We start from the raw sequence: 26615 nt of genomic DNA on the forward strand, positions 1-26615 counted from the left end.
CCCTGGCTAGCGCCACATCTTGTGTCCTCTTGACTTGGCTTGTCTTCTGCAATTTATGTTTGTGTTCTATCTGCGGTTTACTTTAATGATGATGTGATTGCTAATCTGGAAAAGATATGGAGCTAACTGTGAAAATTGAAATAAATTGCTCTAAGCATAGAACATACCTAAAATTAACAGATTTCCAAGGAGGTCGTGAGCTCTTTTGAGGTTTATTTTGGCCAAGTCAAGTTCACTAGAGGTCTGCCCATTTTCCTCTTTAAGCCGTGGGCATTTGGAGGAAAATCACACCTTGTTTCCCTTGCATAAATTTTGTGAGATCTTGTCACTACTTTCTCAAGAAAGGAGGTCTAGTGTCCAAGTTTCAAGCAATTATTGTGAGTACTTTCCTTGAAGTATAGTTGAGAACTTTGAAGGGCCCTCTTCTCATTGTAATATTAATAAAAGATCTAGTTTGCTTGTGGGAGCTTGGGATTTCTCCCATGGTATCCTATCTCCCCATTTAGAGGGAGGCTTCTCTTGGGTAGATTGACATTTGCATGGTTTAAGCTTTCATACTTCATTCACTTACATGCATGCTTTAATTAGGAATTAACACAACCTCACTATCACATTTCATTAAGTTAAAGTTTGTTACAATTTCATTTGAGCTTTGCATTTTCTTTCTCATTATTGCTTGGAGCTAAAATCTTACACTTTACTTTGGGCAATTCATCCTTTACATGCAAGCCTTTTATAATCTTAACAAACTTTGATTCGTTTCCATTTACCTTCGTAAATTGTTTCATGAGACTTGAATACATGCTTCAATTTTATGCTACATTGTTATCTTGAATATTGGAGCAATTTATTGTCATTGTCTATTTGAAACAAATTTTACTTTCAAGCAAATTACTTGTATCATTTTAATTCATTGATGAAACACATGCAACACTTGTAAGCTAATTTTATTCCTCGAGTTGAAGTTATAATTGCAACTTATGTTGAACACTATTTCATTCTTAAGCATTGCAAATCAATCTCTTTGAAGCATTTGCATGTATCATTATTTTAATTTGGGGAATTAACACAATTTGCATTTCATCTAGGCATTTTAGTGTAGGAAGGCCCCAAGCCTCATTAAAATTTTACCTCCAACATAAGTTGGTTGAAGTAAACATCTTAGGGATCCTCTACTCCTCTATTGACTCCTCACTGTGAGATCCATATCATTGGGCGAGAGTGAGGTCTGAAGATTGGAGAGTTAAATTGTAATCTTGTTGTAGAGCTAATTAATAAAATTAACCAAGATCACTTTCCATTGCATTTACTTTACTTGTCTCTTGATGGTTTGAGTTTTCATATGCAAAGTCTATTCCAAAAACAAGTATTGTAATCATTTCAAACAAGTGTTTTCTTTTCACGTTTCGAGTCTAATTGCATATTGATGTTATGGTTTAGCACTTCCTTTCTTTTACATTTCCAAGTTAATTATTAATTTTTGTGTTTTGGCAAGATATGTTTCACATATTTTGATTTATAAAATTGATTATCTCAAAAGCATTTTGTATCTTACATATCTTGTGCTAACAATTCTTATTTACATTTCAGGGTGACTTTGTTTTCTCTTTTGAGAGCATTGCATTTTACTTTGAGCAAATATATCTTTAAATTGTTGAGCAAATTCCTTATAAGGCACTGGTTTTATGGTTTTTAATCATATTAATGATTGGCATTGTTATTTCAAGTCACTCACTTCATATTTGCTCATAAATCTTTAAAAGTAATCCATTTTCACTATAACACTCTCCTAGAAACTCACATCTTTTAACTTCTTTTCATCAGGGACCACCCCCCTTAGCTAACCTAGGAGATAGCTCAAATAGAGAGAGTCGGGATTAGTGTGACAGCACCTTCTCTAAGTTCCCTGCCACCAACCACACCTTGTGGGGTTGAAGGCTTTTCTCACTAACTTGTAGGTAGGTGTAGGCGGCAGAGTCAACACAATGTAGAGCTACATTTGTGATTACATCCAAACTAGTAGATGAGGTTGATCTTGATGTTGTACCCTTGGATATCTGTGGTATTGTATTGGGGAGTCCATATTTGTATGACAGGAAAGCAGTTTTCTTTCACCATGAAAACAAGTATCATCTCACGAAAGATGAGGTGGAATACATTGTTAGAGCTCATCGCGCCAAAATCAGTGCCAATCTTGTAAGTGTAGGTCAGATGAAGAGATTGATTAATTCTAGCAAAGGGTGCATGCTCATGGTTGTGAGAGCAAAAGATGTCAAGACATCTGAATCTTTCCAAGGTTGTGATCCCACTCATAAAAAGGAATTGTATGAAATTGTTTCTAACTATGATGGGCTTTTTCAAGAACCAAGTGGGTTGCCTCCAAAGCGTGAGATCCAACATGAGATTCACTTGCAGCAAGATGCTCCTTTACCCAACATTGGTATGTACAAGTTGTTAGCCATTGAGATGGAGGAGATAAAGAAGCAGGTATAGGAATTATTGAACCAAGGGGTCATAAGGCCAAGTTCTTCTCCATGCGGTTCACCTATCGTGTTGGTGCCGAAAAAGGATGGCACATGGAGGATGTGCGTAGACTACAGGGCACTCAACAAAATAACGATGAAGAATTGGTACCCTCTCCCTCGCATTGATGATTTGTTAGATCAATTGAAAAATGCTATCTATTTCACAAAACTAGACTTGCAAGTGGCCATCATCAGGTCAGGATTGCGGAACAGGATGTATGGAAGACTACATTAAAGATGAAACAGGGGTTGTTTGAATAGCTGGTGATGCCATTCGAACTTTGCAATGCTCCAGCCACATTCATGAGGGTGATGAATGATATTTTCAAGCCTTTTCTTGATGATTTTGTACTTGTGTATCTTGATGACATTCTTGTTTACAGTAGGACATGGGATGATCATGTGAGTCATGTTAAAAAGGTGCTTGATGTTTTGCAAAAAGAAAAATTGTATGTCAAAATGTCTAAGTGTGAATTTGGTAAGACCTCTTTGGTTTACTTGGGTCACATTGTCGGTGGTGGACAATTGAAAATAGATCCTTCTAAAATTGATGTGATTGTAAAGTGGCCTAAACCCACCAATGTTACAGAGGTTCGTAGCTTTTTGGGTGCAGTACAATACTGGAGAAGGTTCATTGCCAACTTCTTCATCATTGCATCCCCCTTACATGCATTGACGAGTGTGAATCAAACCTTTTAGTGGAGAGAAAAGCAGCAGAAAGCCTTTGATACACTAAAAGAGAAGATTAATACAGCCCCATTTTTGGCCTTACCTGAACTCCAGCAGCCTTTTGAGATCAAGACAGATGCCAGTGGATACACCATGGGAGCAGTGTTGATGCAGCAGAGGAAACTTGTATGTTACCATTCGGAGACATTCTCCCAAGCTATTGTGAACTATCCCATGTATGACAAGGAGTTTTATGCCTTGGTTCAAAGCGTGAAGAAGTGGAAGCACTATTTGATCGGCAAGGAGACCATCATTCACACAGATCACCAGCCCTTGCAGTACCTCCAATCGCAGACCAAGCTTCAACAAGTACATCATTTCAGATGGGTGGATTCCTCCAGAAGTTTCACTTGGTAACAGAATACAAGAAGGGCACTAGCAACAAAGTGGCAGATATGCTTTCTCACCCTCCTATTTTTGTATCTATAGTTTTGCAAAATGCCTCTTTATCTTTTGAAAGTTATGTTGAACAATATGTTGATAATGATGATTGTAAGGAGATTTATGCAAAACTGACTCAAGGATCACAGGTGGACAGTTACCATTTGCAGGGAAAGTTGTTGTACCACCTTCGCAAACTTTGTATCTCCACCAATGAAAGAATACATGTAATCAGAGAGGCACATACCTCTCATGTTAGGTCATTTTGGAGTAGGGAAAACTTTATGCCATTTGCAGAGGTTGTGTTATTGGCCTCACATGAAAAATGTTGTGACTCGAGAGTCGATATTTAAATGGATGTGTGTTGTGTTCAGTTAGCAAGCCCACTAATAGAAAATTGGGGCTCTACACACCACTCCTTGTTCCGAGTCATCCATGGGAAAGTGTGTCAATGGATTTTGTAGGCGGTTTGCCTTTGTCTAAGAGAGGTCATGGCTATTTGTATGTCATTGTGGATCGATTTAGCAAAATGTGTGTTTTTATGCCTTGCAAAAAGAGGTCACTGCAGAGCAAACTGCTCATATCTTCTTCCAATTTGTGTGGGTCCACTTTGGGCTGACCACATCCATTATGTCTGATCGAGACTCTCGCTTCCTTGGAGAGTTTTGGATGAGTTTGTGGAGAATGATGGACACCAAGTTGAAGAGGAGCACGACATTTCATCCGCAGACCGACGGACAAATAGAGGTTGTCAACCGCACAGTGATACACTTACTCCGAGGCTATTGTGGCAAGCATCCCAAGTTGTGGGACGAGCAGCTTCCTTATGTACAACATGCATACAACCGGGCAGTGCATTCATCCACTCAGAGCTCACTGTTCGAGACATGCTTTGGCTATTTGCCAAAGGATCCCTTAGACATGGTCTTTGGGAGAGATGAAGATTCCAATGGGCAAGATGACAGGGACAAAGCACAGAAGTTCATTCAGCAAATTCAGATGATTCACCAGGCAATGCAGGAGCAGTTGGAGAAGAGTCAAGCTTAATACAAAGCTCAACATGACAAGCACCAAGTCGATCACCAATTCCAGGTTGGAGACAAGGTGTGGCTCCACATCAGCAAAGACAGGATGAAAGGGGAAGGAAAGAAGTTGAGACCAATCCGATATGGCCCATTCACCATATTAGAGAAGATTGGAGACAATGCTTTTCGTCTCGATTTTCCAGCATACATGCAAATGTACTCAATGGTGAACATTGAAAACTTGAAGCTTTATGAGCCTCCTTTGATCATGGACACCGAAGAGGTTGGATAGGTTCCTACAGTGGACAACTTTGCACCTGAATACTTGGACAAGCTATCTGTGGACATCATTCTTGACAAGAAGACTAGGACTTCACAATGGGGAGATGTGGAGTACCTTCGTATTGGTTTCAAAGGAATGCATCCAAGTAAGGCTCGATGGATGGAAAAGGAGAAAGTGAGGGAGCAATTCCCTCACTTGCCAATTGATTGATAAAGCTTTTGGCAGTCCAAAAGCTCATTAGTGGGGAGGAATGATCCAGGTGGCTCCAGAAATAGAAGTGGCCTTGAAAATAGCTCAAAAATAAAAGTCATCAGATGGAAGTGAAACTAGGACCAGATCGTAGTGCTCGATGCCCTGATTACAACGGTGCGAATGGCACTCCAATCTGAGTTCGTATGCTCAAGTTATAGCTGGTCAAAGTTCTGGTCAAACTGGGCCAAGTGGCAGTGACTAACGTGGCAACAATTTGGCAAAGTCCCAGCGCACAAAATCCGGCCACCAAAAAATGGAAATTTGTCACCTCTTTAATTCGCCTAGTGACCCTTAAATTTTGGCGGAAAATATTAACCAATGGCTTTATGAAAATCAAAAAAATATATATATTTAACAATCCCAACAGCGGTACGTATATATGGTAATGGTGGTTCCGCCCCACTCGACAGGTGTTATCATATGATGGGATCGGCGAGGTTTGAACCTTCCCGGCCCCGCATTATATCCAACCAAACTCCACCAAAGTTAAATAACACCAAAACTTAACAACAAATCCGTCGAACGGCAAAACGAAATGCGACTACGTTAAACAGGACCGAGTTATATATGGGATGCAACGGGATTCGAACCGGGACCACCCCCATGCTATGCACTACTGTCACCAACAAGTCAACGGCTCATACATTGTTGGCTCCGCCCGCCAACATTACTTAAACGGTTAAACCCCATTCATGCCATTTGACCCAGACCGGCGAAGAGCAGAGCATAGAACCAGGAGCGGCCAAGGGTGGTGGAACCCTGAGCAGGGAATCTTGCTAGATGTTGAAAAGATTCCTTGGGGGGCCAAAAGTGCCAATGTCAGAATTTGACAATTTTATAGTCATTTTTGCACTTTTTCTTGCCAGGAATCCAACCGTGCAGTCTGTTTCTCCAGGCGAGGTCTCCAATTTCAGGCCATCATCGGAAATGGATGTATAAGGGTCATTTTTGTAAAATTGATTGTAATTCATTTCTTCGTTGCCACTTAATGAAAGAAGACCTCCCCACTTTGAGCAGGGCCCGGAGACGTTCCCACATTGGGTGAACTCCGTAATCAAATCATTTGTATGCCTTTGATCTTATGGTTGCTTTAAGATTTCTGCTTCTTTTTCATGTGTTAAGTTACTTGGTTAACATGCTCTTTTATATGAAATTTTGTATGCATCCTTGAAGTTAAAAGATTTGGATCAAAAACACAAACACACTGAGAATGCCTAACTTAAACTTTTGCACAACGGAATATACCATCAATTAGATTATGTGTAACACATAATTTAATGCCCAAAACTTATTTCTTATTAGTCCTTCCACAAGAAAACTTAGGGCTCTCGTACCAAGTAAAGTGGCCCTTTATAATCCATGTACTATGCCAAAATATACAAGACAAAATACAATAAAATTGTACAAGTTATGTGGGCTAAGGTTCAGTCCTTTTACCTCTAATTTGCGCTTAATCATTGGTTGTCCTTTGCCACCAAACCCTTCAGCTACTTGTTGTTGCTCACATGGCACTCCTTGCCTTACTCAAACTGCCCAGCCAACTCCCTTTAGGCCAAAGCAACCCTATTGTTTCCTTTCAACTCTTGTAGAAGTCCTTATTCTCCTCTAAACAACTCCTTAGTGACTTGGAAACCCTCTTGGCATGCCCTACTCACCTTCACCAATCTGTCATCACATATCAAACCTCTCTATAGCCCTTATTTTTCACCTAAATCCAGCTCCTTAAGACATCAATTTGTTGTTCCAACCTACAGCAAACACTCAACAACTCCTCGACCTATTTCTTCAGCCTCTCAGCCACCTTTACTAGCCCTGACACAAACTTGCGGTCAATTCCCTTCAAACCACATCCCATAACTCGGTCTTGCAACCAGCTCTGCCTCATCCTTGGCCCTTCTTCCTCAATTGCGATTAGCTCTACCTTGTCTGTGGCCCCTCCAGCTATCCTTCGTTACTTCTTTCTTTGGCCTACAGCCCTTACTCAACCTTCGTTTCCTTGTTGTGGTTAGGGCAATCCTTCATACAACTCAAAAAAATAAACTTTGGCCTCCTTTCCTTGCTAAGGTTTCCTTTCTCTAAGGTCTATGACCTCTATTCCTCAACTATGGCTCCTTTTGTGGACTGGGTTAAGTCACTTGTAGCCTCTCACACAAGAAGAAATGATCCTTTACCTTCTTGTCTACTAGCCTCTCCATTGGCTACTTTATTTATACTTGTCCAAGGGGTGTGAAACCCCAAAGGTCATGTCTCTTGGCCTTATTGGCCAACCTGAGTCAACTTGGCACCTTAAGCCGACTTATATTAACTTTAAAATATTAAATGTTTTTCTTTGGGTGCAAAACCCTAGCAAACACCCACACATTGAATGCAATGCCCACTAACCAAAACAGAAAGCCCCAAGGGATTTTCCAACGAGAAATACCTTCCACGCTACCAAGTTTCAACAACTCCTAGATCCTCGTTGGTGTGGACAACCATGGCTACTCCTGATCTTGTTTATTTCATGGTATATCTACCTTTGTGGCATTGTTGACTTCCCCCTAATGGGCAGTAATTCCATGCCTTTATGGGTATTCTTATACCCTAAAACAGTGTTGTGGGTATCATAGGCATTACTAGGACTCATGGTTTAAGGGAGCACCTACATCAATAAAGCCTTGTAAGAGTGAAGTCCATATGTACTTTCTTATGACATTATCCCTTCTAATCTTGGTGCACCCCCCTACCCCACATGTGCCATGTGTCTTATGTATTTTGCATTCTCCTTTGCCTTTGGCTATGCATCCTAATAGTCTCACAATGCCCAATGCATTTGTGTCTCCCAAGGCATCATGCTATGTCTTTTGAGGCAAAGAGGGTGTCAAATGTCCATTTGGTTCTCTGTGCCAAAATGAACCACTTGTCTTTTGAAGCAGTCAAAACACCCTCAAAGATCTCTAGTTACAGCAGTGGACCCACTTTTGGGGCAAATGGGCTTTCCATGTGGATTGCAAGCAACACGATTTGAAGGCAAATGATGAAATGGACAAAGAAGATAGCACATGCAAGTATCATCTACAAGCCAAATCAACTCAACGCTCAAGCAAAGTGACATCAAGCCAAGTTCTTTAAGCATTTATTCCACACGTGGGGCATGATTTCATCATCTTTGGGGCTATTGGATGGAGTAAAGAGGAAAGATGGGGACAAATATTGGAACGTTGAAGTCTATTTGCGCAAATTGGAGCCCCCAAGGGCTAATCATCTAAGTGTCAACTCAAAATTACTCAAAGAAAAGGCCAAAGTGCTCCAAACTGGCCTTGTTGTTAGCATTCCAAGAGAAGAAAGAGAGGTTGAGTACTCCAAGCAAGCAAAAGAAGCATCTCCAAGTAAAACGTTGAAGGAAGAAACGAAGAAGAAAGCCCTCGAGGACTAAATCAAGCAAAGGAAAGTCAAATCAAATGTCAAATTGAAGCATTTTCTTTCAAGAAAAGGTAGGCGTGGCAATTATTGGACCAAAGAAGGAGGTCAAGCCCTCCTAGGAAGTGAATCAAGCAAGTTAAACAAGACATTGCGAGAATTATGGAGGAAGTTAAGTCCACAAGGGTTGATTCAAGTATCATCAAGCCAAAATTAATTCAAATTTCAAGTGTTTCTTCAACAAGTAATGTAGTCATTGGTGATTTCTTACCATTGAAGAAGGTCAATCCATCATCTAAGGAAAATAAGCAAGGTCAAGGAGGTTGTTCAACAGTCCAAGCATTCCTAAAATTATTCCAAGCCAAATCAAAAGAAAATCCAAGGGAATGTTGCACCCTTGAGGTAAATTTATTTCTTCTATGTTTATTTATTAAGGGTTTTATGACCAATTTTTGAACTTAAAAAGTCATTCCCATGCCTCATGGAAGTGTCTTGACTTATGGTATAGGCATGGGCCTTCATTTAAGGCATATCTTGAAGGATAAGAAGCATTATTTGAGCCTTTATTGGAGATATTTTTTAAGGAGTCGTCCACCATTTTCCCGACCATTTGAGCCTTCTACATGGTCAAATCAAGTCGTTGGAGCACCAAATGATGGAGAAAATTCAAGGAACATTGCCATGCAATCAAGTGGAACATTTTGTCATCTAGGGCAGTGTTGCAAATCCTTCCCCCCCAAGGATCCAAGGCCAAAATCGCATCCCATACAAATCCTTGGGCGATCCTCAAGCAGAACCACGGATCCAAAAATAGGATCTGTGGTTCCACCGTTTTGAGGCGACTCCTAGGAATCTGGAATCATGCAGGCCAGATCAGCGGATCCGTGGATGTTAATTTTAGGTATATTCTATGCTTAGCAATTTATTTCAATTTTCATAGTTAGCTCCATATCTTTTCCAGATTAGCAATCACATCAGCATTAAAGTAAACTACAGATAGAACATAAACATAAATCGCAGAAGACAAGCCAAGACAAGAGGACACAAGATGTGGCGCTAGCCAGGGACAAACCCCAATGTGGGGAAACCCTTGATCAATTCTTCTTTTATGTTCTTCAATAGTTCAGCAGAGAGAGAGAGAGAGAGTACATTTACAACAGAAGTCAACACTTTGACTTTCTAGATAAGAGACTAGATCATCTCTACATGAGATCGGTTGAAGACATGCTGCTTCAACTGATTATCCAAGGTGACTCCTTCACCTATCATTGTGCTGCATCTTGTCCATATGCTGCACCTCACCATGATGCACCATGCTGCTCTTCATGTTGCTACACTTGTCACTTTGCTGCTCCAATCATTGAGCTGCTCTTATCACGGATCTGCATCTAATGTTGTACTCATCGCTGATCAGCACTCAATGACAGCTATGCTACACTGTGTTTCACCCAATAAGGCAAACTCAATACATCATCATCATCATGTTGCTGCTATACTTATGTTGCTTCATCATGCTGCCATATGTATATCAGCCTTAGCTGCTTGCTATGGCTTGCAGCCTAGCAAAGCAGCTAGGCTATAGTTCCAGATTCCTAGACCCAAGGTAGCAGCTTAGCCCTCTGACTTCTAATCTGATGACAACTGCTCCTAAACGTATCTCATCCATGCTTTTGACCAGCAGTGAGATAGTTGTAGCTATGGCTAGATGTGACAGCATATGAGGTCATCTTCATGTCTGAGATAAGGGCCTCTTTGGGCCTCCTTGCTGCGGCTTGATATCTCAATAGACAACGAATTAGGTGACTCCTTTTAGACAGTAGAATAGGGCTCTTAGGGCTGTGGATAGGAGCCTTTCAAGATCGGAATAAGGTCTCCTTTAACAACGTTTAGAGGATCTTCTTTGACTGCGGATTAGGGCTGCGTATGAAGCTCCCTTGGACAGCGAATAGGTCCTCCTCATAAGTCAGCTGCAAGGGCTTCCTTCAACTACGTCTAGGCTTCATGACTATGGCTAAGCTATGGCTAAGTCTCCTTGCTAGAACAGCAGCTAAATCATCTCCTCTAGGACTGTGTATAGATCCTCTTTTTGACTGCGGATAAAGAGTCTCTTTCTTGTTGTGTATAGGGTCAATAGACAGTGGATTCAGGCCTTCATTTAGGGCCTATATCAGCCCTCCTCTTATCTGCGGATAGAGCCTCTTGAGACAGCGTATAGGGGTTATTTATGCTGCACATAAGTCTCCTCTTTTTTGCGTGTAAATCCCCTCATAAGCCTGTGGCTTACTGCCGCTAGGGCATCATCTTTAGGCTAGTGTATACTCTTAGTGTCTCTCCTTCACCAAAACCCAAAGACGTGGAGAGGAGGAGATCACATGAAGAGTATGTGGGACAAATGACTTCAAGTCCTCTTCTATTTATACTAAAAACGTAGAGGTTGAATAGACATGACTGTTGGGCTTCTAAGCCTACATAAGTTGCTGGCCGACTTGACAATTTGTCCATAATCAAAATAAATTCATATCTTCATAATTACTTATCGGAATCGAATGATCGTTAGATCAATCCTACACCTCTCAATGAGAGGGATCCAAGAAAAATATCAGCTACTATAAATAAGATGACCCACATGGAGTTTGGCCCTAGTTGTAATTTAACACTCCCTCTCAACTAGGGAGAACTCCATCCGCTGATCCATATGTCCGACTGTACTATCTCTGCCATCAGTGCCCTGCATTGCTCTGCTATGGTCTGCTGAGCTCTGCTTAGCTCTGCTCTACTCAGCTCTGTTATGCTCTGCTTGAACTATGAAGAAGAAGTGATCGAGGATGTATCATACCATCCTCCACTGATCCGAAGTCAGTCTGGAGTGTGTACCACTTTCACTGGTCCCAGACCAGTCCTCTACTGACCCGAAGTCAGTTTCAGAGGGTGTATCACTCTCACTGGTCCCAGACCAGTATCATTGATCCTAGATCAATGGAGGTCATCCTAGCATAGGGAGTACAGTAGCTACAACGATGCGTCCATCGATAGAAATATTATGGTCCCTATCCTCATTTCCCTGCTCATTGATCAGATGAGAGGTACTTCCCTACATGGGTAGGATGCCTCGACAGGAGAACTAATCATCCTGTCCACAGGAGAACGAATCATCCTATCCAGTGGATGCCACGGAGAACTAATCATCCTGGCCCACAGGAGAACGAATCACACTGTTCCACAGTCGCCACAGAGAACGAATCATCCTGTTTCACAGTCGCCACGGAGAACGAATCATCCTGGCCCACAGGAGAACTAATCATCTTGTTCATAGCGCACCACCAGGGGAGGGTGAGTCACCCTGTGGTCGTATGTTGCCCCAGTAACTACTCCAAGCCCCCCCCCCAAAGCTCCTAGAGCTCAATGCATGCAACATGTAGGATCCTTATAAGAAGGTCTCTCAATGACTCCAAGTTGTTCGGGAAAGTCACAAATTTGACCTTTCCCCAGGGCTTTGACAAAATGTCTGCGACCTGTACATCAGTCTCAATGTGATGGAGCCTCCCCGCTCATCAACTTACCATATCCCAAATAAGGCAGTATCTGATGTCTATCTGCTGGAGCAATCATCAAATACGGGATTCCTCAATAATCGAATCCCACCTCTGGTTGTCACAGAGAATCACAGTGGTATTCATCATGTGTACGAACAGCTCACTTAAGAGCTTCTGCAACCATGCAGCTTCACATGAGATCATACTCGTAGCTGTGTATTCGGTTTCGGTGGTGCTTATAGCAACTGATTTTTGCTTCCTGCTCATCCATGATATCGAAGCAGAATCCAAAGAGGACCAGCACTGAGAAGTGCTCTAGTAGTAGTGATCCTCCACACTACCTGCCCACTCAGCATTCGAATAATCATGCAGTTTCATATTTCCTACTGTGTATCTCAATCCATGAGAGATTGTGCCCCGAAGATATATCAGAAGATTCTTGGCATCAATCTAATGAGGCTCAACCAAATATGAGCTCACCATGCTAACTGCAAAACATATGTCCGAACGGAAGTTCACCAAGAACATCAACGCGAATGAATTTATGAAACTCAGAGGCATTTCCCAAATCTGGTCCGACATCACTACCATATAACTTCTGAAAGTTAAGATCCTCGAGGTAGTCACAGGTTTGCAGTTTATCATTCCACATCCAGAATCCAACTCCCTCTTACTTCTGCAAATGAGGGTCTGCACCTGTCAGAAATAGGTCGTCCTAATAAGGTGCCGGTATGAGAGGTCTATCATCCACAACCTTCAGGTAATGGTTTGGATCGGTTTCACTCCTAGTGAATCTCAGCTTCATCAGACAGCTATCAATCCTCTCATACTATGCCCGGAGTGTTTTGCTTCAAGCCATAGAGGGCTTTCTTCCACCTGTATACATGAGATTCTCGATCATGAATCTCAAACCCCTCGGGTTGTTCCAAACCTGTGGTCCTGCTATATGAGGGGAATGGTCCCCTTGTAAGATTTTCCTTCGGTACATCTCAGACATGTACTGTCATGCTCTTTTTGAATTCAGGCATCCCGGTCACTATCTGACTCACAGACCTCCGATGTTATGTGCCAATGGACATGGTCCCCAGTGGACTTTCTGCAACTTGATACAACCCTGAACTCAAAAACATCTTTGAAAATTCTATTTTCAAACACGTACCTTTCCATCGATGAGTGCCACCCTGTAACCTTCGACTTCCATTGCTGAAATGGACACCAGGTTCTTCTTGCGATCAGGTACATAAAAGAGATTCTGTAAATGAATCGAGTTACCCTCATTCAATTGAGGGGTAACATTCCCTACACCCTTTCTAGGATAGGTGGCATCGGCTCTAAGTATAATCCCACGATTGTTTCCATCTCTACCAAATTAGAGAGTGCACCCTTCTATCTGATGAAGTGCCTTGAAGCACTACAATCAATAAGCCAGATTCCCAAAGAATCTGAAGGAGAGGGCCAATACAAGATAATGCTTCTTTATCTTATCAAAAAACAACATTTGATTCTTCATACCTGGGGTTCCTTGCTTTCTATGAAGAGTCGGCCATTTCCTTGATGATCTGCATTACCTGTCATTCCTTTGATCATGTCCCTGTTGTTATCATCATCAAGTGATGTGTCCCTTCCATTTGGACACTCCTTCGCATAATGGCCGAACTAGTTATCTGCCTTTCCTTCCACCCTGAGATCCGGTCTTCCAATGAAGTGATCTTTAGGTAGGCCATATTCCGCTGCGCCATTTTGATAATATTCTCTGCTTCGACTTCACCCTTGGTGAATTTGAAGAGAGATAAGGAATCCACTGATCCTTTTGTCCTTACCCAACTGTCTTCGGTGATTGCTCTTTCACTCTAGCTTGGGCATTGTCTTCACCTCAGCTCTGATACCATGTTAATTTTAGGTATGTTCTATGCTTAGAGCAATTTATTTCAATTTTCATAGTTAGCTCTATATCTTTCCCAGATTAGCAATCACATCAGCATTAAAGTAAACTGCAAATAGAACATAAACATAAATCGCAGAAGACAAGCCAAGACAAGAGGACATAAGATGTGGCGCTAGCCAGGGACAAACCCCAATGTGGGGAAACCCTTGACCAATTCTTCTTTTATGTTCTTCAATAGTTCAGCAGAGAGAGAGAGAGAAAGTACATTTACAACAGAAGTCAACACTTTGACTTTCTAGATAAGAGAATAGATCATCTCTTCATGAGATCGGTTGAAGACATGCTGCTTCAACTGATTATCCAAGGTGACTCCTTCACCTATGATTGTGTTGCATCTTGTCCATATGTTGCACCTCACCATGATGCACCATGCTGCTCTTCATGTTGCTACACTTGTCACTTGCTGCTCCTATCATTGAGCTGCTCTTATCACGGATCTGCATCTAATGTTGTACTCATCGCTGATCAGCACTCAATGACAGCTATGCTACACTGTGTTTCACCCAATAAGGCAAACTCAATACATCATCGTCATCATGCTGCAATACTTACATCATGCTGCTGCTATACTTCTGTTGCTTCATCATGCTGCCATATGTATATCAGCCTTAGCTGCTTGCTATGGCTTGCAGCCTAGCAAAGCAGCTAGGCTATAGTTCCAGATTCCTTCAAGCAGACCCAAACTAGACCCAAGGTAGCAGCTTAGCCCTCTAACTTCTAATCTGATGACAGTTGCTCCTAAACATATCTCATCCATGCTTTTGACCAGCAGTGAGATAGCTATAGCTATGGCTAGATGTGACAGCGTATGAGGTCATCTTCATGTCTGAGATAAGGGCCTCTTTGGGCCTCCTTGCTGCGGCTTGATATCTCAATAGACAATGAATTAGGTGACTCCTTTTAGACAGTAGAATAGGGCTCTTAGCGCTGTGGATAGGAGCCTTTCAAGACAGCGGAATAAGGTCTCCTTTAACAGTGTTTAGAAGATCTTCTTTGACAACGGATTAGGGCTGTGTATGAAGCTCCTTTGGACAGCGAATAGGTCCTCCTCATAAGTCAGCTGCAAGAGCTTCCTTCAACTACGTCTAGGCTTCATCACTGTGGCTAAGCTATGGCTAAGTCTCCTTGCTAGAACAGCAGCTAAATCATCTCCTCTAAGACTGTGTATAGATCCTTTTTTTGACTGCGGATAAAGAGTCTCTTTCTTGCTGCGTATAGGGTCAATAGACAACGGATTCAGGCCTTCATTTAGGACCTATATTAGCCCTCCTCTTATTTGCGGATAGAGCCTCTGAGACAACATATAGGGGTTATTTATGCTGCACAAAAGTCTCCTCTTTTTGCATGTAGATCTCCTCATAAGCATGCGGCTTACTGTGGCTAGGGCATCACTGCGGCTAGGGCATCATCTGTAGCTAGGGCATCATCTGCGGCTAGGGCATCATCTTTAGGCCAATGTATACTCTTAGTGTCTCTCCTTCACCAAAACCCAAAGACGTGGAGAGGAGGAGATCACATGAAGAGTATGTGTGACAAATGACTTCAAGTCCTCTTCTATTTATACTAAAAACGTAGAGGTTGAATAGACATGACTGTTGGGCTTCTGAGCCTACATAAGTTGCTGGCCGACTTGACAATTTGTCCATAATCAAAATAAATTCATATCTTCATAAATACTTATCGGAATCAGATGATCTTTAGATCAATCATACACCTCTCAATGAGAGGGATCCAAGAAAAATATCAGCTGCCATAAACAAGATGACCCACATGGAGTTTGGCCCTAGTTGCCAATTTTAACAGTGGAGGTTCAGGCATGGATCCGGAGATAGACAGAGGTTTTTGCGAGGGCCTGATTTCTAAAAAAATATATATATATTCTTTGACTTAAGTTGGGTTGACGCTTCTCGGACACTCCCAAGGTGCTCCCTTAATGCTCCTTAGATGCTTCCTAAATACTCCCTCATGGTAATGTTTAAGAATTAAAGTAAAAGTGGCATTCTCCTTTATTTTTCATTGTAATCCTTTTACTTAAATTTTTTACATTACCATGAAATGACTCAAGATGTTTAAGAGTGGTTCCAGCCTCATTGAACTTCATATGGAGAAATTAGAATTTCATATCCTATTCAAATTCCGCAAACTTAATAGTTTTCAGGAATTCGGGGTCATTTGGATTGTGGCATTTCATTAGATTATATCATGTATGAGGGTATGTGATTGGCATTTAATCAAGAGCACCAAGCCCTATATGTACCCTAGTGTTGGTGGTGTTGATTGTTGAACTCCTTTGTCATGGCCTTAGCAAAAAATTACCTTTCAATCAAGTCAAAATCATTGATCAAGCATGTAAAGCTTTTCCTACCATATTTTAAGGCTTGGATTAGGTAGTTTGATCAAAATTGGGCAATGTTGACTAATATCCCTAGACAATAGAAGTAGAGACAAAGGCTAAACAAGAGGAGAAGAATCTAGATTCTAGATGGCTCTAAGTTGCACGAAACGCCAAAATGTTTAGGAGTTTCCGAAACGGGTACATTTAGAAACGCTGCCTCCCAAAAATGGAAATGTCGGCCAAACGTCATATGTGTGTGTGTGTGTGTGTGTGTGTAAATAACAAATTATCTTGCAAGAAAACAGGGAATAAGACCCAAAGATGACAATTTAGAAGGAAAACCAAGTCTTCATTAACTCTCATAGAAGATTGCGTGATGGTTGAGTTTCGGCCAAGTTTCGACCAAGTTTCAGAGTTTCGAGTACGGGTACAGCCCAAAACATCGGGTTCCTAGAAGTTTCGTGCAGCATGGATATGGTTGATGCTCAAATAATTAATCATGGATGTACAATGGATGTCATATCTATCTTGATTTATATACAAATATGCATGTTTTCATATCTTCTACAACTAATTTGGTATATTTTTTATGTTTTTTAATATAAATGCAAAAAAATATAAAATATATATATAGTAGAAGCTTTTGAGACACTTCGCTTCCTATATTTTTGGAAAATGACGCTTCGCTTCCAAAAAACATCATCGCTTCATGCATCATTGATCTAGGATCAAAACAGCCCCTCTTGGTCACATTGATCTAGGATCAAAATAGCCCCTCTTGGTCACATTGATGTTTTGCCTCTCTTGGGGTTTAACTCAATGTAATTTTGAAAATTAAATTATTCTTCACTTAGCCTCCAAGCCTTTTGTGGATGGAAAGTCCTATTTTTTGGGAGACCAAAGAGAAAATTTTAAAGAGCCTCATCTATAAATATAGGCCTTCTCTTCCTCAGCAAATCATTGTGAACTTGTTAAGCTATCTAATACAACATGAACTTTTTCATGAAACAAAAAGGTTTACACGTGAATTCTCTTCTATGATTGATCAAATTTATTCAAAAGCAATTTTTGGAGCAGCTCAAAGTTATTACGAGACTAAGGAAATCAATCCAAAAAGGCTTGGAAGAGAAAGGTCTAGGGTTTATCTCACACCATTCTCTTAATTCATACAAAGTAGTGTTGTTCTCTTTTGGGACATGTTTCGCACTCCCCTCTAGGGTAAATAACCTTATTTTCTATAATTGTTGATTTCTTGGTTGGAGGATTCATTCTATGGGAAGCCCTCCTAGTAGGATTTTGGTCCCATTTCTTCTCTTGTTTTGATACTAGTGTCGTATTCTTAGAGTTCCACCTATTAATCAAAACCTCAAGCATTGTGATACCAAGTCTAATAGTGGACATAATTCTTTGTCCTTGACTGCTATGAAAAATGAATCATATCTTTATTCCAACAGTTTACAATCAAATCTCTTTATAAAATTACTTCTCAAAAAAATTGCATTTTTTATAAATTTGTATTTGCATTAAATATAAAATAAATAAATAAACCTAAAGGTATATATATTTCCAAAAATCCAAGATTACAAATTATAAAATCCAAAAAATATTTCAATAGTGAATTCTTTCATTAACTTGCGGTTTTAAATTGCATTCATTGATTATTTCATTGGATAAATCACCACAAATTCCACTTTTGGGAAGCCCTAAAAGCCCTAAGGTTGTATGGCCCCCTTTATTTTGCTCTATATTTTTGTGCTAACATTGTTTTCAAGTGTTTAGTTCTGAAAATTATTTACAGCAATTGGAAGTAATTAGAGGCAAACCATTGCCTTGAGACAAGTGAAGTTCAAGCTTAATTCTCTTGTATCCAATATAATTGATCTAAAAAGGTTTTCTATTGATTATTCATTACTTTTAGATCATATATTGGTTTTCCAAAACAATTTGCAGGTTTGATCACTCTTTTGGGCTAAATCAACTTTCAGCCCTCATAGTTGTGGGCTATTTTATGGGTAGTTGATTTGCAAATTGAAAATATTTCTAACTACTCATCCAAATTTGGTGCTTTTGTACTCAATGGAAAGAATTTCATAGTACCAACATTTCCAATCAAGTTCCTTGAGTTTTAGGTCCATCAAGAGCCAATTTCGGGCCCCCAAAGTGGTTTTTTGCTTGCTATCCTAATGTAATCTTCAGAATTACAAAAGTTACAGGTTTGAACAGCAAGTTTATCTTCTTCTTACAGCCACATAAAACATGTATAACATCTCCAATTTATTTCCTATTGCAGAAAAAAAAAATTCTATACTCAATTTGTGGCACTTTTCAAGCTTATTCCTTGATCCATTGAGTATTTTCTTTGTTGGTCTACAATATAAGTCTGTTGTTCTATCTTTAATCAGATCATATTCTGTTACCAAATCAACTCCTACCTCTTCCATTAACTTTTACTTAGGCACTGGTCTACTTATACTTTGGATGAGTGTGTTTGTAGAGATATCGTCATTGGTGTTTCTTAGGAGTTAGCCTAAACCGAGAGGAATACGTTGAGGTGACAGTGGGTGTATTCCTAATAGTGTTTATCGTTTCATAGGCTTCATTGAACCTTGCCAACCCTGCTAGTTTGAGCAGTAACACTACCCAAATATAGATCACAATTACAACTTCCCTCAACTAATGCCTCATTATTTTTTAGTTCACCCCATTCTATCATTCTTGTAATTGCAGGTATCAAGCATTAGCATTTCTGATTAATTTATTTTATCAAGTAATGTTTCCATATATTATCTTGCTTGGAACATCATTTTTTCCATCATGATATTTTCCTCACTATGTTCACTCTTTTCTTGAACATAGCATGGGAAAATATCATGATTCTATTTATTTTCACCGTCGCTCCATGTATCACTTATTAACTGAAGTGCCAACTTCCTCCAAAGACATGACCAAGGCATGCATAAGATGCAGCTAGGTCTTCAGTCATTGCATATAACAGATGGTCATTGATCTCATATCTTGCCTGCAAATGAATAACTCTTGTTCTTGAATGCTTTGGACCTAAAATATTTCCATTTTTTCTTACAGGAATAAAATTCTATGTAGTCAGATACCTAATATGCACCCAACTCAAGGGGCATGTGTTGGAGATTAACCAACTTAAGGTTGCATAAGTATAAATTTGATGATAGTACAGTATCTCTATGGGATCTTGTTACCCGATATTATTAGAACAGGTCCCAAGTTTCATGAAACCATTAAGTTGTGATTCGGTGCAATCCAAGTCTCCTATGAAAAAGAACAAGTTTTTAAGAACCTAAAAACACTCTAGTTCCAATCCATATATGCCCATGGATACATAATTAATTCAAAGAACAAGCAGGTGAGCCAGAATGTGTAACTTCCCTTGACAAATATATAGAACAAAGATCATAGTAATTGGTAATTACCTCACATTTTTATAAAGTGCAATATCCATTTTTTCTGATTCAAGTACCGATGCTTTTTACTCTCACTGTCATACTATGGAAGCAGATAAAACCCAGCACTTAATTGTGAAAAGAGTGTAAAGTACTTACAGCAAGCTCTTCCCACAAGCTCTTTGGTTTGCCTTGTGTATCTGCACTAGCTTCCCAGTTACGAAACTCTGTTTGTAAATCCTGGAAGAAGTCGTCTGCAGCATCAAGATTCAAAACTGGATTACAAAATTTGGTGTGCGAATAGGTCATAGAGACATGGTAATGTTTATCTCCTTTCCCCTATGGTTCTATCAAAAAGGAGGTCCACCATATCTACCTATAGATATCTTTAGAACTCTCAAGAATTCGCCTGCAACATACAAACCAGCTCTCCCATGAGACAATCACTTACCTTTACCACAAAACATATCTTCCTAGGCATCTGGCCAAAGGGGAAAGAAAACTCTCTTGAAAAATTTGAGGATAACCTAAGGTCACCTTTCCTAGTCAAAAAACTAGATACAAGAAATGACCTTTGATATGCTATCTGGAAGAAGAATGCATAAATTTGAATCCTTCCCACTTTCCAAAACAAAATGCAATAAAAGTTAAATAGTTGGTAACATAAGTTAAAGCATCTTACCAAATCCATAGAACTCTTCTTCATCCTCAAATTCCTTTTGGAAACCCTTTTTAGATGTTTGACGTGAATCAGCGCGATGTTTTCTAAAGTCATACTTAAGACGAGAATTTGAGTCCAACAAAGTATTATACGCATGCTTAATGCGCATAAATTTTTCCTGGGCATTTGGCTGGATCAAAATAACCAAATAATAACTTAGCACCACATTTAATATTTAATTTACAGAAGATCTAATCCAGCAAGAATAAAACCACACAAGACAATCCGGGTGCTTTTAATACTTAGGAGGAGATATTAGATCATAAATTATAAAGTCATTTAGTTTTACAACATCACCTCAAACTAAATACAAGGAGATGAATAAAGTCTGTCACATATATACCCTTGATCCATGCATTCCTCTAAACAAGTACAGGTTCTTGTCTGATGTGTGTTTTAGTTACTAACACTTTTATACTGTATTTTAAGTAAAATGTATTTGTGGAAAACATTGAAGACGGGCTGCTTTGTTTGAAGGCACTCTTGTTTTTCCCACTTCCTTTAAAAGTAATTTTGTAATATTCTGCTGCCCAAAGGGATTGGATCCAATGGTGTTAAGCGAGGAGTTTTTCACCATTGGGCAAGGTTCAATTCCCATGAGGGCATAACTTGAAGCCATGGGATCACTTGAGGCAGTTCTTGAATGTGTGTGATTCAACCAAAGAGATTATATTGAATGATCTCATGACCTGTGCACACAGAAGTGGATCAAAGTCCACCCCTGTGTCTCTCAAATTTAATAGTATAGCTTGAGTGGGCCTAATGGTTAAGAACATGTGTTTGCTCCTTGGAGGTCACAGGTTCAAAACCAAAGGGGGGTAGAGTCTATACATGTTGAATGATTAATATGAGCCCATTGTGACTAGGCTTGAAGGGTAGGCTCATATGGGAGTGTCTATAGACATCTCAGCCCTTGCCAAGTCACAAATTCATGTTATCAATACTAGCTACACACAACTTAAGCCCCATGGACTAGGCTCTAGTGGTCGAGTGCATTGAACTTCATGCGTGAGATCTCGGGGTTGATTCTTGGACAGTTCTATTGTGTGCCTCAATTGGTCTTAATATATTTTTGTACAGCTTGAGTGCGTCTAATTGTTAAGAACATGTATTTCCTCCCTGGAGGTCATAGGTTCAAAACCAAAGGGGGGTAGAGTCTGTACATATTGAATGATTAATATTGGCCTGCTCAAATGAGGCTCAAAGGGTAGGCTCATATGGGAGTGTATCGAGATGTCTCAACCAATGTTGCGAACATCGTGATCGGGATTAAATCGGCACAGGTCTGAAATCGGAAAAAATCGTAAAAATCGGGATAAAATCAGTAAAAATCGGCAAAATTAAAAAAATTAAATTAAATAAAAATAAAAAAATTAAATTAAATTAAAAATTAAAAAAAAAAATCAAGATTTTTTTCGAAGTCGTCGCGATTTTCGCAACACTGGTCTTGACCCTTGCCAAGTCACAAGTTGCTGCTAGTATTGGCTGCAGGCCATCGATAATAACTATACAAAAATTTTATGTACAGCTTGAGTGGGCCTAATGATTAAAAAATGTGTTTACTCCTTGGAGGTCAAAGGTTCAAAACCAAAGGGAGCTGAAGTCCATGCATCTTGAATGATTGATATTGACCCCTTGTGATGAGGCTGAAAGGGTAGGTGTACCCCTGGAATGTGACCCCCATATGGGAGTGTCTCCAGACGTCTTGGCCCTTGTTGAGTTAGAAGTTCCTACTAGTACTAGCTTGTGGGTTGTTGGTACTAACTAAACCATTTATGAGAATGTCAAACAATGATTCCAAGGAAAATGAAGGCACGTGTGTCTTTGTCTACAAGCATCACTTAAGTGGCTAGGATTCACCTTAGCTGCCACCTCCGATAGCTCACTATCGATTGATTTGTTTTGTTGCGACCGAAATCTGTACTGGAAGCCGTGGGTATGGTCACAAAACTACAGATTGAGGGATGCTTGTGGGTTTTTTTCTCTAATTGTCGACTTTGTGCTTGTCTTTCCCTAGCTTCATCATGGACAGGACTTCCATTGACAAAGAAGTCTTTGTTTCCTTGTTTTGATCTACTAGAATAGTCAGTAAGAAACCTCCTAAGAAAAGCAATTTTATTAAAAGGGTCAAATCCATCCCCAATCTGGACTTAGTAAACTTTGAGGCAAAACTGAACTCTTTTCTTATGCATGAGAGAAGTTTAGTACGTACGTGTACAAGCCTTTGGCCAAATAGTTAAAGAATGGATTGTTCTTGTAAAACTGGGATGTTCTAAGAAATATTATTTCAATCTACTGTGGGAAAGCCTTCTATATATTTATATTTGAAAGTAAAGAAGAAAGGGAGAGACCTGATCTTCAAATTGGTTCCCTACTTCATGGGCTCTAGGGGAATGTTCCGTTCCCACTGGACTCTTGATTTTTGATCCAAATATGGAACTTTCTTCCACTCTTATATGGATCAGACTGCCGCATCTCCCCATTATTTTCTGGGGAAATGCCTCCCTTAAAGCTATTGGAGATAACTTGGGTTGTTACATTGATGATTGATCATGCAGAAATAAAAGGAAACATTAGCACCTGTGCCAAAATTTGTGTTGAAATAGATTTTGAAAAGGGCTTGCTGGAGGCGATTCAACTCAACTTGGAGTTCTGGAGATATATTCAAGCCCTTAATTATGAGCAGATCCCTTTCAAGTGTGACGCATGCCATGAACATGGCCATTTCACAAAAAGATGTCCAAGAACTCAAGAAACTCAGCCATCTTCTAATCAGACTCCTCAAAATGATACTTAGCAAGAACCATTCAATCATGTTTCAAAAAAGTGCATGAAACAACAGTCCATGAGGACTCAGCCTGTAAAAATGGCTCAGTCACATCTGCCCACCAACAATAGATTTGTAGACTTGCAAGCTCAGGAGGATCAAATAGAACTGAAGACTGATTCCCCAAAGTCTAACCCATAACTTAAGTCAGAACTGCCAGCAGCAGATCAAGTGCAAATAGTGAACACAGCTGCACATAAAAAGGATGCAATCTCAATTGTGATAATTCCAGAAAATTCAAAAGAAAAGGAACTGGAAATAGAAAAGGTGGAATCAAGAGCAGAAAAGGAGAAAGAGTACTGTCTCCACTTCTCGTTCCTTTGCAGAAGCTTTAAAGAAAAATTTGTGTTCCTCCCCTGTTAACAAGAGGTGGGAATGATCACAGAGAGAGAAATCCAGAAGTTTTAATTGGTGCTCAGCAAACTGTATACTCCCTAAGGTTCAGTAGGGGAGGATATCGCTCAAAACTTATTTTGTTTCTGCATCATTTTGTGCAAGCAATTTGTAAAAATCTACTCTTGTACTCAGGAAGCAGTAAGACTAAGTTATGGCAGGTTTAGAGTTGGATCTCTCCCTTTCATCATTTTGATGGGAGAAGGGTTGTTTTCTGTTTTGTTCTTAATTTCTGTTCAGAATCTCTGAATCATACCTTTCTTGTATCTCCACAGACCTCCTTATCTGTTGTATCTTTGCAACATGCACTTGCCGCAGATTGTATATATATATATATATATGCCAAAAACATTTTCTTCTTGGTTTGATACTAAACTTGTTCCATTAATATGAGAGAAAGCAATTATCTAATCATTCCAACTTATTGAATCAGCTCAGAAGTACATGATATAAAGTGCTTAAGTTTTTTGTTATTTATATGCTCTTCGGTGAGATACAAGGTATCCATTTCAAATCCTTTTTGACAAGCCTTCTGTGTCCCATAAATATCATACTAAGAAAGGTCAATCTTAATGATAACTCTCTTATTATCTCATCTTGTTGTTTGTCAAATATTATATTTTGCAGTACAGCAGCTAGAGTGAAGCACTGCGCTACCACACAATCGGTCCAAACATCACCGAAAGAGAGGATGGAGGGAGTGGAGTTGCCATTCAGTTGCTAAGGGCAACTGAGAGCCCAGGTGGAAAGGTGAAGGAAGAAGGAAAAAACCACTAGATTACTTATTAAATCTTACTCAAGTGTTCAGCTAAGCTGAGTTGATTTTAAGGGTGCTTTGATTATGTCTCAAGGGTTTCTATAGCAGCTAGAAATGGAAATAGAAACTAGAAAGCAAAGTAGATTTACCTCCTAGTTAATCTATGTGATCTTTCATAGAGATGTGAGAAAATAAATTAAAGTCAAAGAAAGAAAGGAGAGATACTCCCTAGACTAAGGTAGACATGAAAACACCTGTTGAAGAGCAGCCAATAGCTGAACCTCCCACAGCGCTCCAAATTTTCAAGATCTACCTGGCAAAAATCGCTTCCAAGACAAAGCAACACATGTACAAAAAATAAGATCTACCATGCAAATGATAGAAAGATATCACCATACAGTAGAAGATCAAGTTTCCCTCAACTGTGAGGTGCTCTCCCTATATTTGAAGTGCTAGCAGCCTTCCTTGGAGTAAGAATGAAGAGGATCGAAGAAAACCCCAGAGGTAAACTACCCAACCAGTGTGACAAAAGGAAGGAACTAATCCAAAAGACAGAGGAAACCTGAGAGGGGAAGTCTATTGTAAGAGAGTCAATGGAGACAACTAGTGCAAGAAACCCAAGAGATTGAGAAGGAAGGTAGATAGCTTTTCATCACAACTTCAACTGTGTTTTGATCCTTTAGTCCACAAGATTTGAAACCTAGAGGGAATCGTGACCAATATGAAAAGAAGGTTATTTATAAACAAGAAAATGACAGAGGTGTCAAGGAGGTGGAAAATAATCACTGGGAAAAAAATACTTCCTATCTACTCATTTGCAGGTTTGACCGAGGAAATGTAGTTTTGCAAGGTCATATGCTGCTGTGAAAGTGCCCAGTAGTTGCCAATATGAATCTCATCACCAACTTTTTTTCAACCATGGATGCTAGAAGAGCCGTTCTGCAACTTGTTTGGTTTACGGCTTCTATCTTGGCATCGATCTTTGACTCCTTGCCCAGCTTTACACTTTGGGATTTCGCGTGCCTCTTTATATGTCTTATAAAGCATCCTTTTCATCTTATGTTCTCTTCCTGCTTCTTTGACAGATGCTTTTGGCATTCCTAATGTACATTATTATTTTAATTCTTTTGAAGTTTTTGTGGAGATGCTTTTGGCACTCACTTTGTTCAGTTATGCCATTGTCTTTTGCAGTTCCATAGACCAATTTTGGCCACTAGTGGACATTGATATCTAAATTTAAATTTAAAAATTCTAATCAAGGCCAATTATTAATATTTTTCACTTTAAATCTGGATCCAGTGTAATTAACCTATCAGTGAAATAGTGAGAATGAAGGAATTTGTATCCCTCAGAAAATGATAAATATACGCATGTACAAAATACTTATTTTTGTGAACAGAAACTGTAAAAATCTACAGACTAGGTTTGTAATATCCACTAAGAAAGTGAAAGAAAGGCAGCTTCATAGTGTCTGATAAGCTAGAGGAAATTAAACTATAATTAGCTTTGTATGATATTTTGGAGTGAAGCAAAACCAAAATTTTCTTAAACTAAATGGAAAGACAATTGCTCAAACTTGCAGACATTTTGCACAGCTTGTTTTTCATAAATAGAGGACCTGGAGCAAAAATAAAGAAAGATAAACTAAACAAACTCCTTAAATAGCTCAACGGCTAATTTAAAAGAGCATTAATAATGGAAAAATAGTTGGTCAAATTTGCAGACATTTTGCACAGCTGGATTTTCATATTAATGTGAAATAAAAGACCTAAAGCAAAAATAAAAAAAGATAAACCCGATAAACGCTTTAAGCAGTTCAACAGCTATTTCAAAAGAGCACTAAAATCCCTAAGATATAATCAAACTTGGGGCCATTTTGTGAAGAAGATAACTAGGAGTAAATTAATTAAAAATAGCTGCATTAGAATAAACCTACGTTGCACGGGTACCGCTCCCAACCCTTGGAGACAAAGTACCTCATGCTCCGGCGCTCCTGGGAGCTTGGGAGCTGGTATGAAACGCTCCAAAACAGCGAGGAGCTTCTGCAGGAACATTGGAGCTTTACGGGAGCTTTGTGGTCCAAAATAAGGGGTT

The 26615-nt window shown here is 39.6% G+C and overlaps 1 protein-coding gene across 2 annotated transcripts in view; it reads right to left on the minus strand.

The window, feature by feature from the left end:
- The window catches only part of LOC149150858 (uncharacterized), a 205294-nt gene that overhangs the window by 150192 nt on the left and 28487 nt on the right, over positions 1–26615 (minus strand). The window contains exons 2-4 of one of the 2 annotated variants that reach the window (XM_089440659.1): positions 20506–20674; positions 20200–20232; positions 19983–20077 (exon numbers count right to left, since the gene is read on the minus strand). In XM_089440659.1, the coding sequence (XP_089296785.1) occupies positions 19983–20077; positions 20200–20232; positions 20506–20674 (297 nt within the window). The remainder of the gene's footprint in view (positions 1–19982; positions 20078–20199; positions 20233–20505; positions 20675–26615) is intronic. The other variant, XM_089440660.1, reaches the window with a different exon arrangement.

Source organism: Pinus tabuliformis, chromosome 9, assembly GCF_031772625.1.
Source record: "Pinus tabuliformis cultivar Carrire ecotype Pingquan chromosome 9, CPIR1, whole genome shotgun sequence".
Lineage (NCBI taxonomy): Eukaryota > Viridiplantae > Streptophyta > Pinopsida > Pinales > Pinaceae > Pinus > Pinus tabuliformis.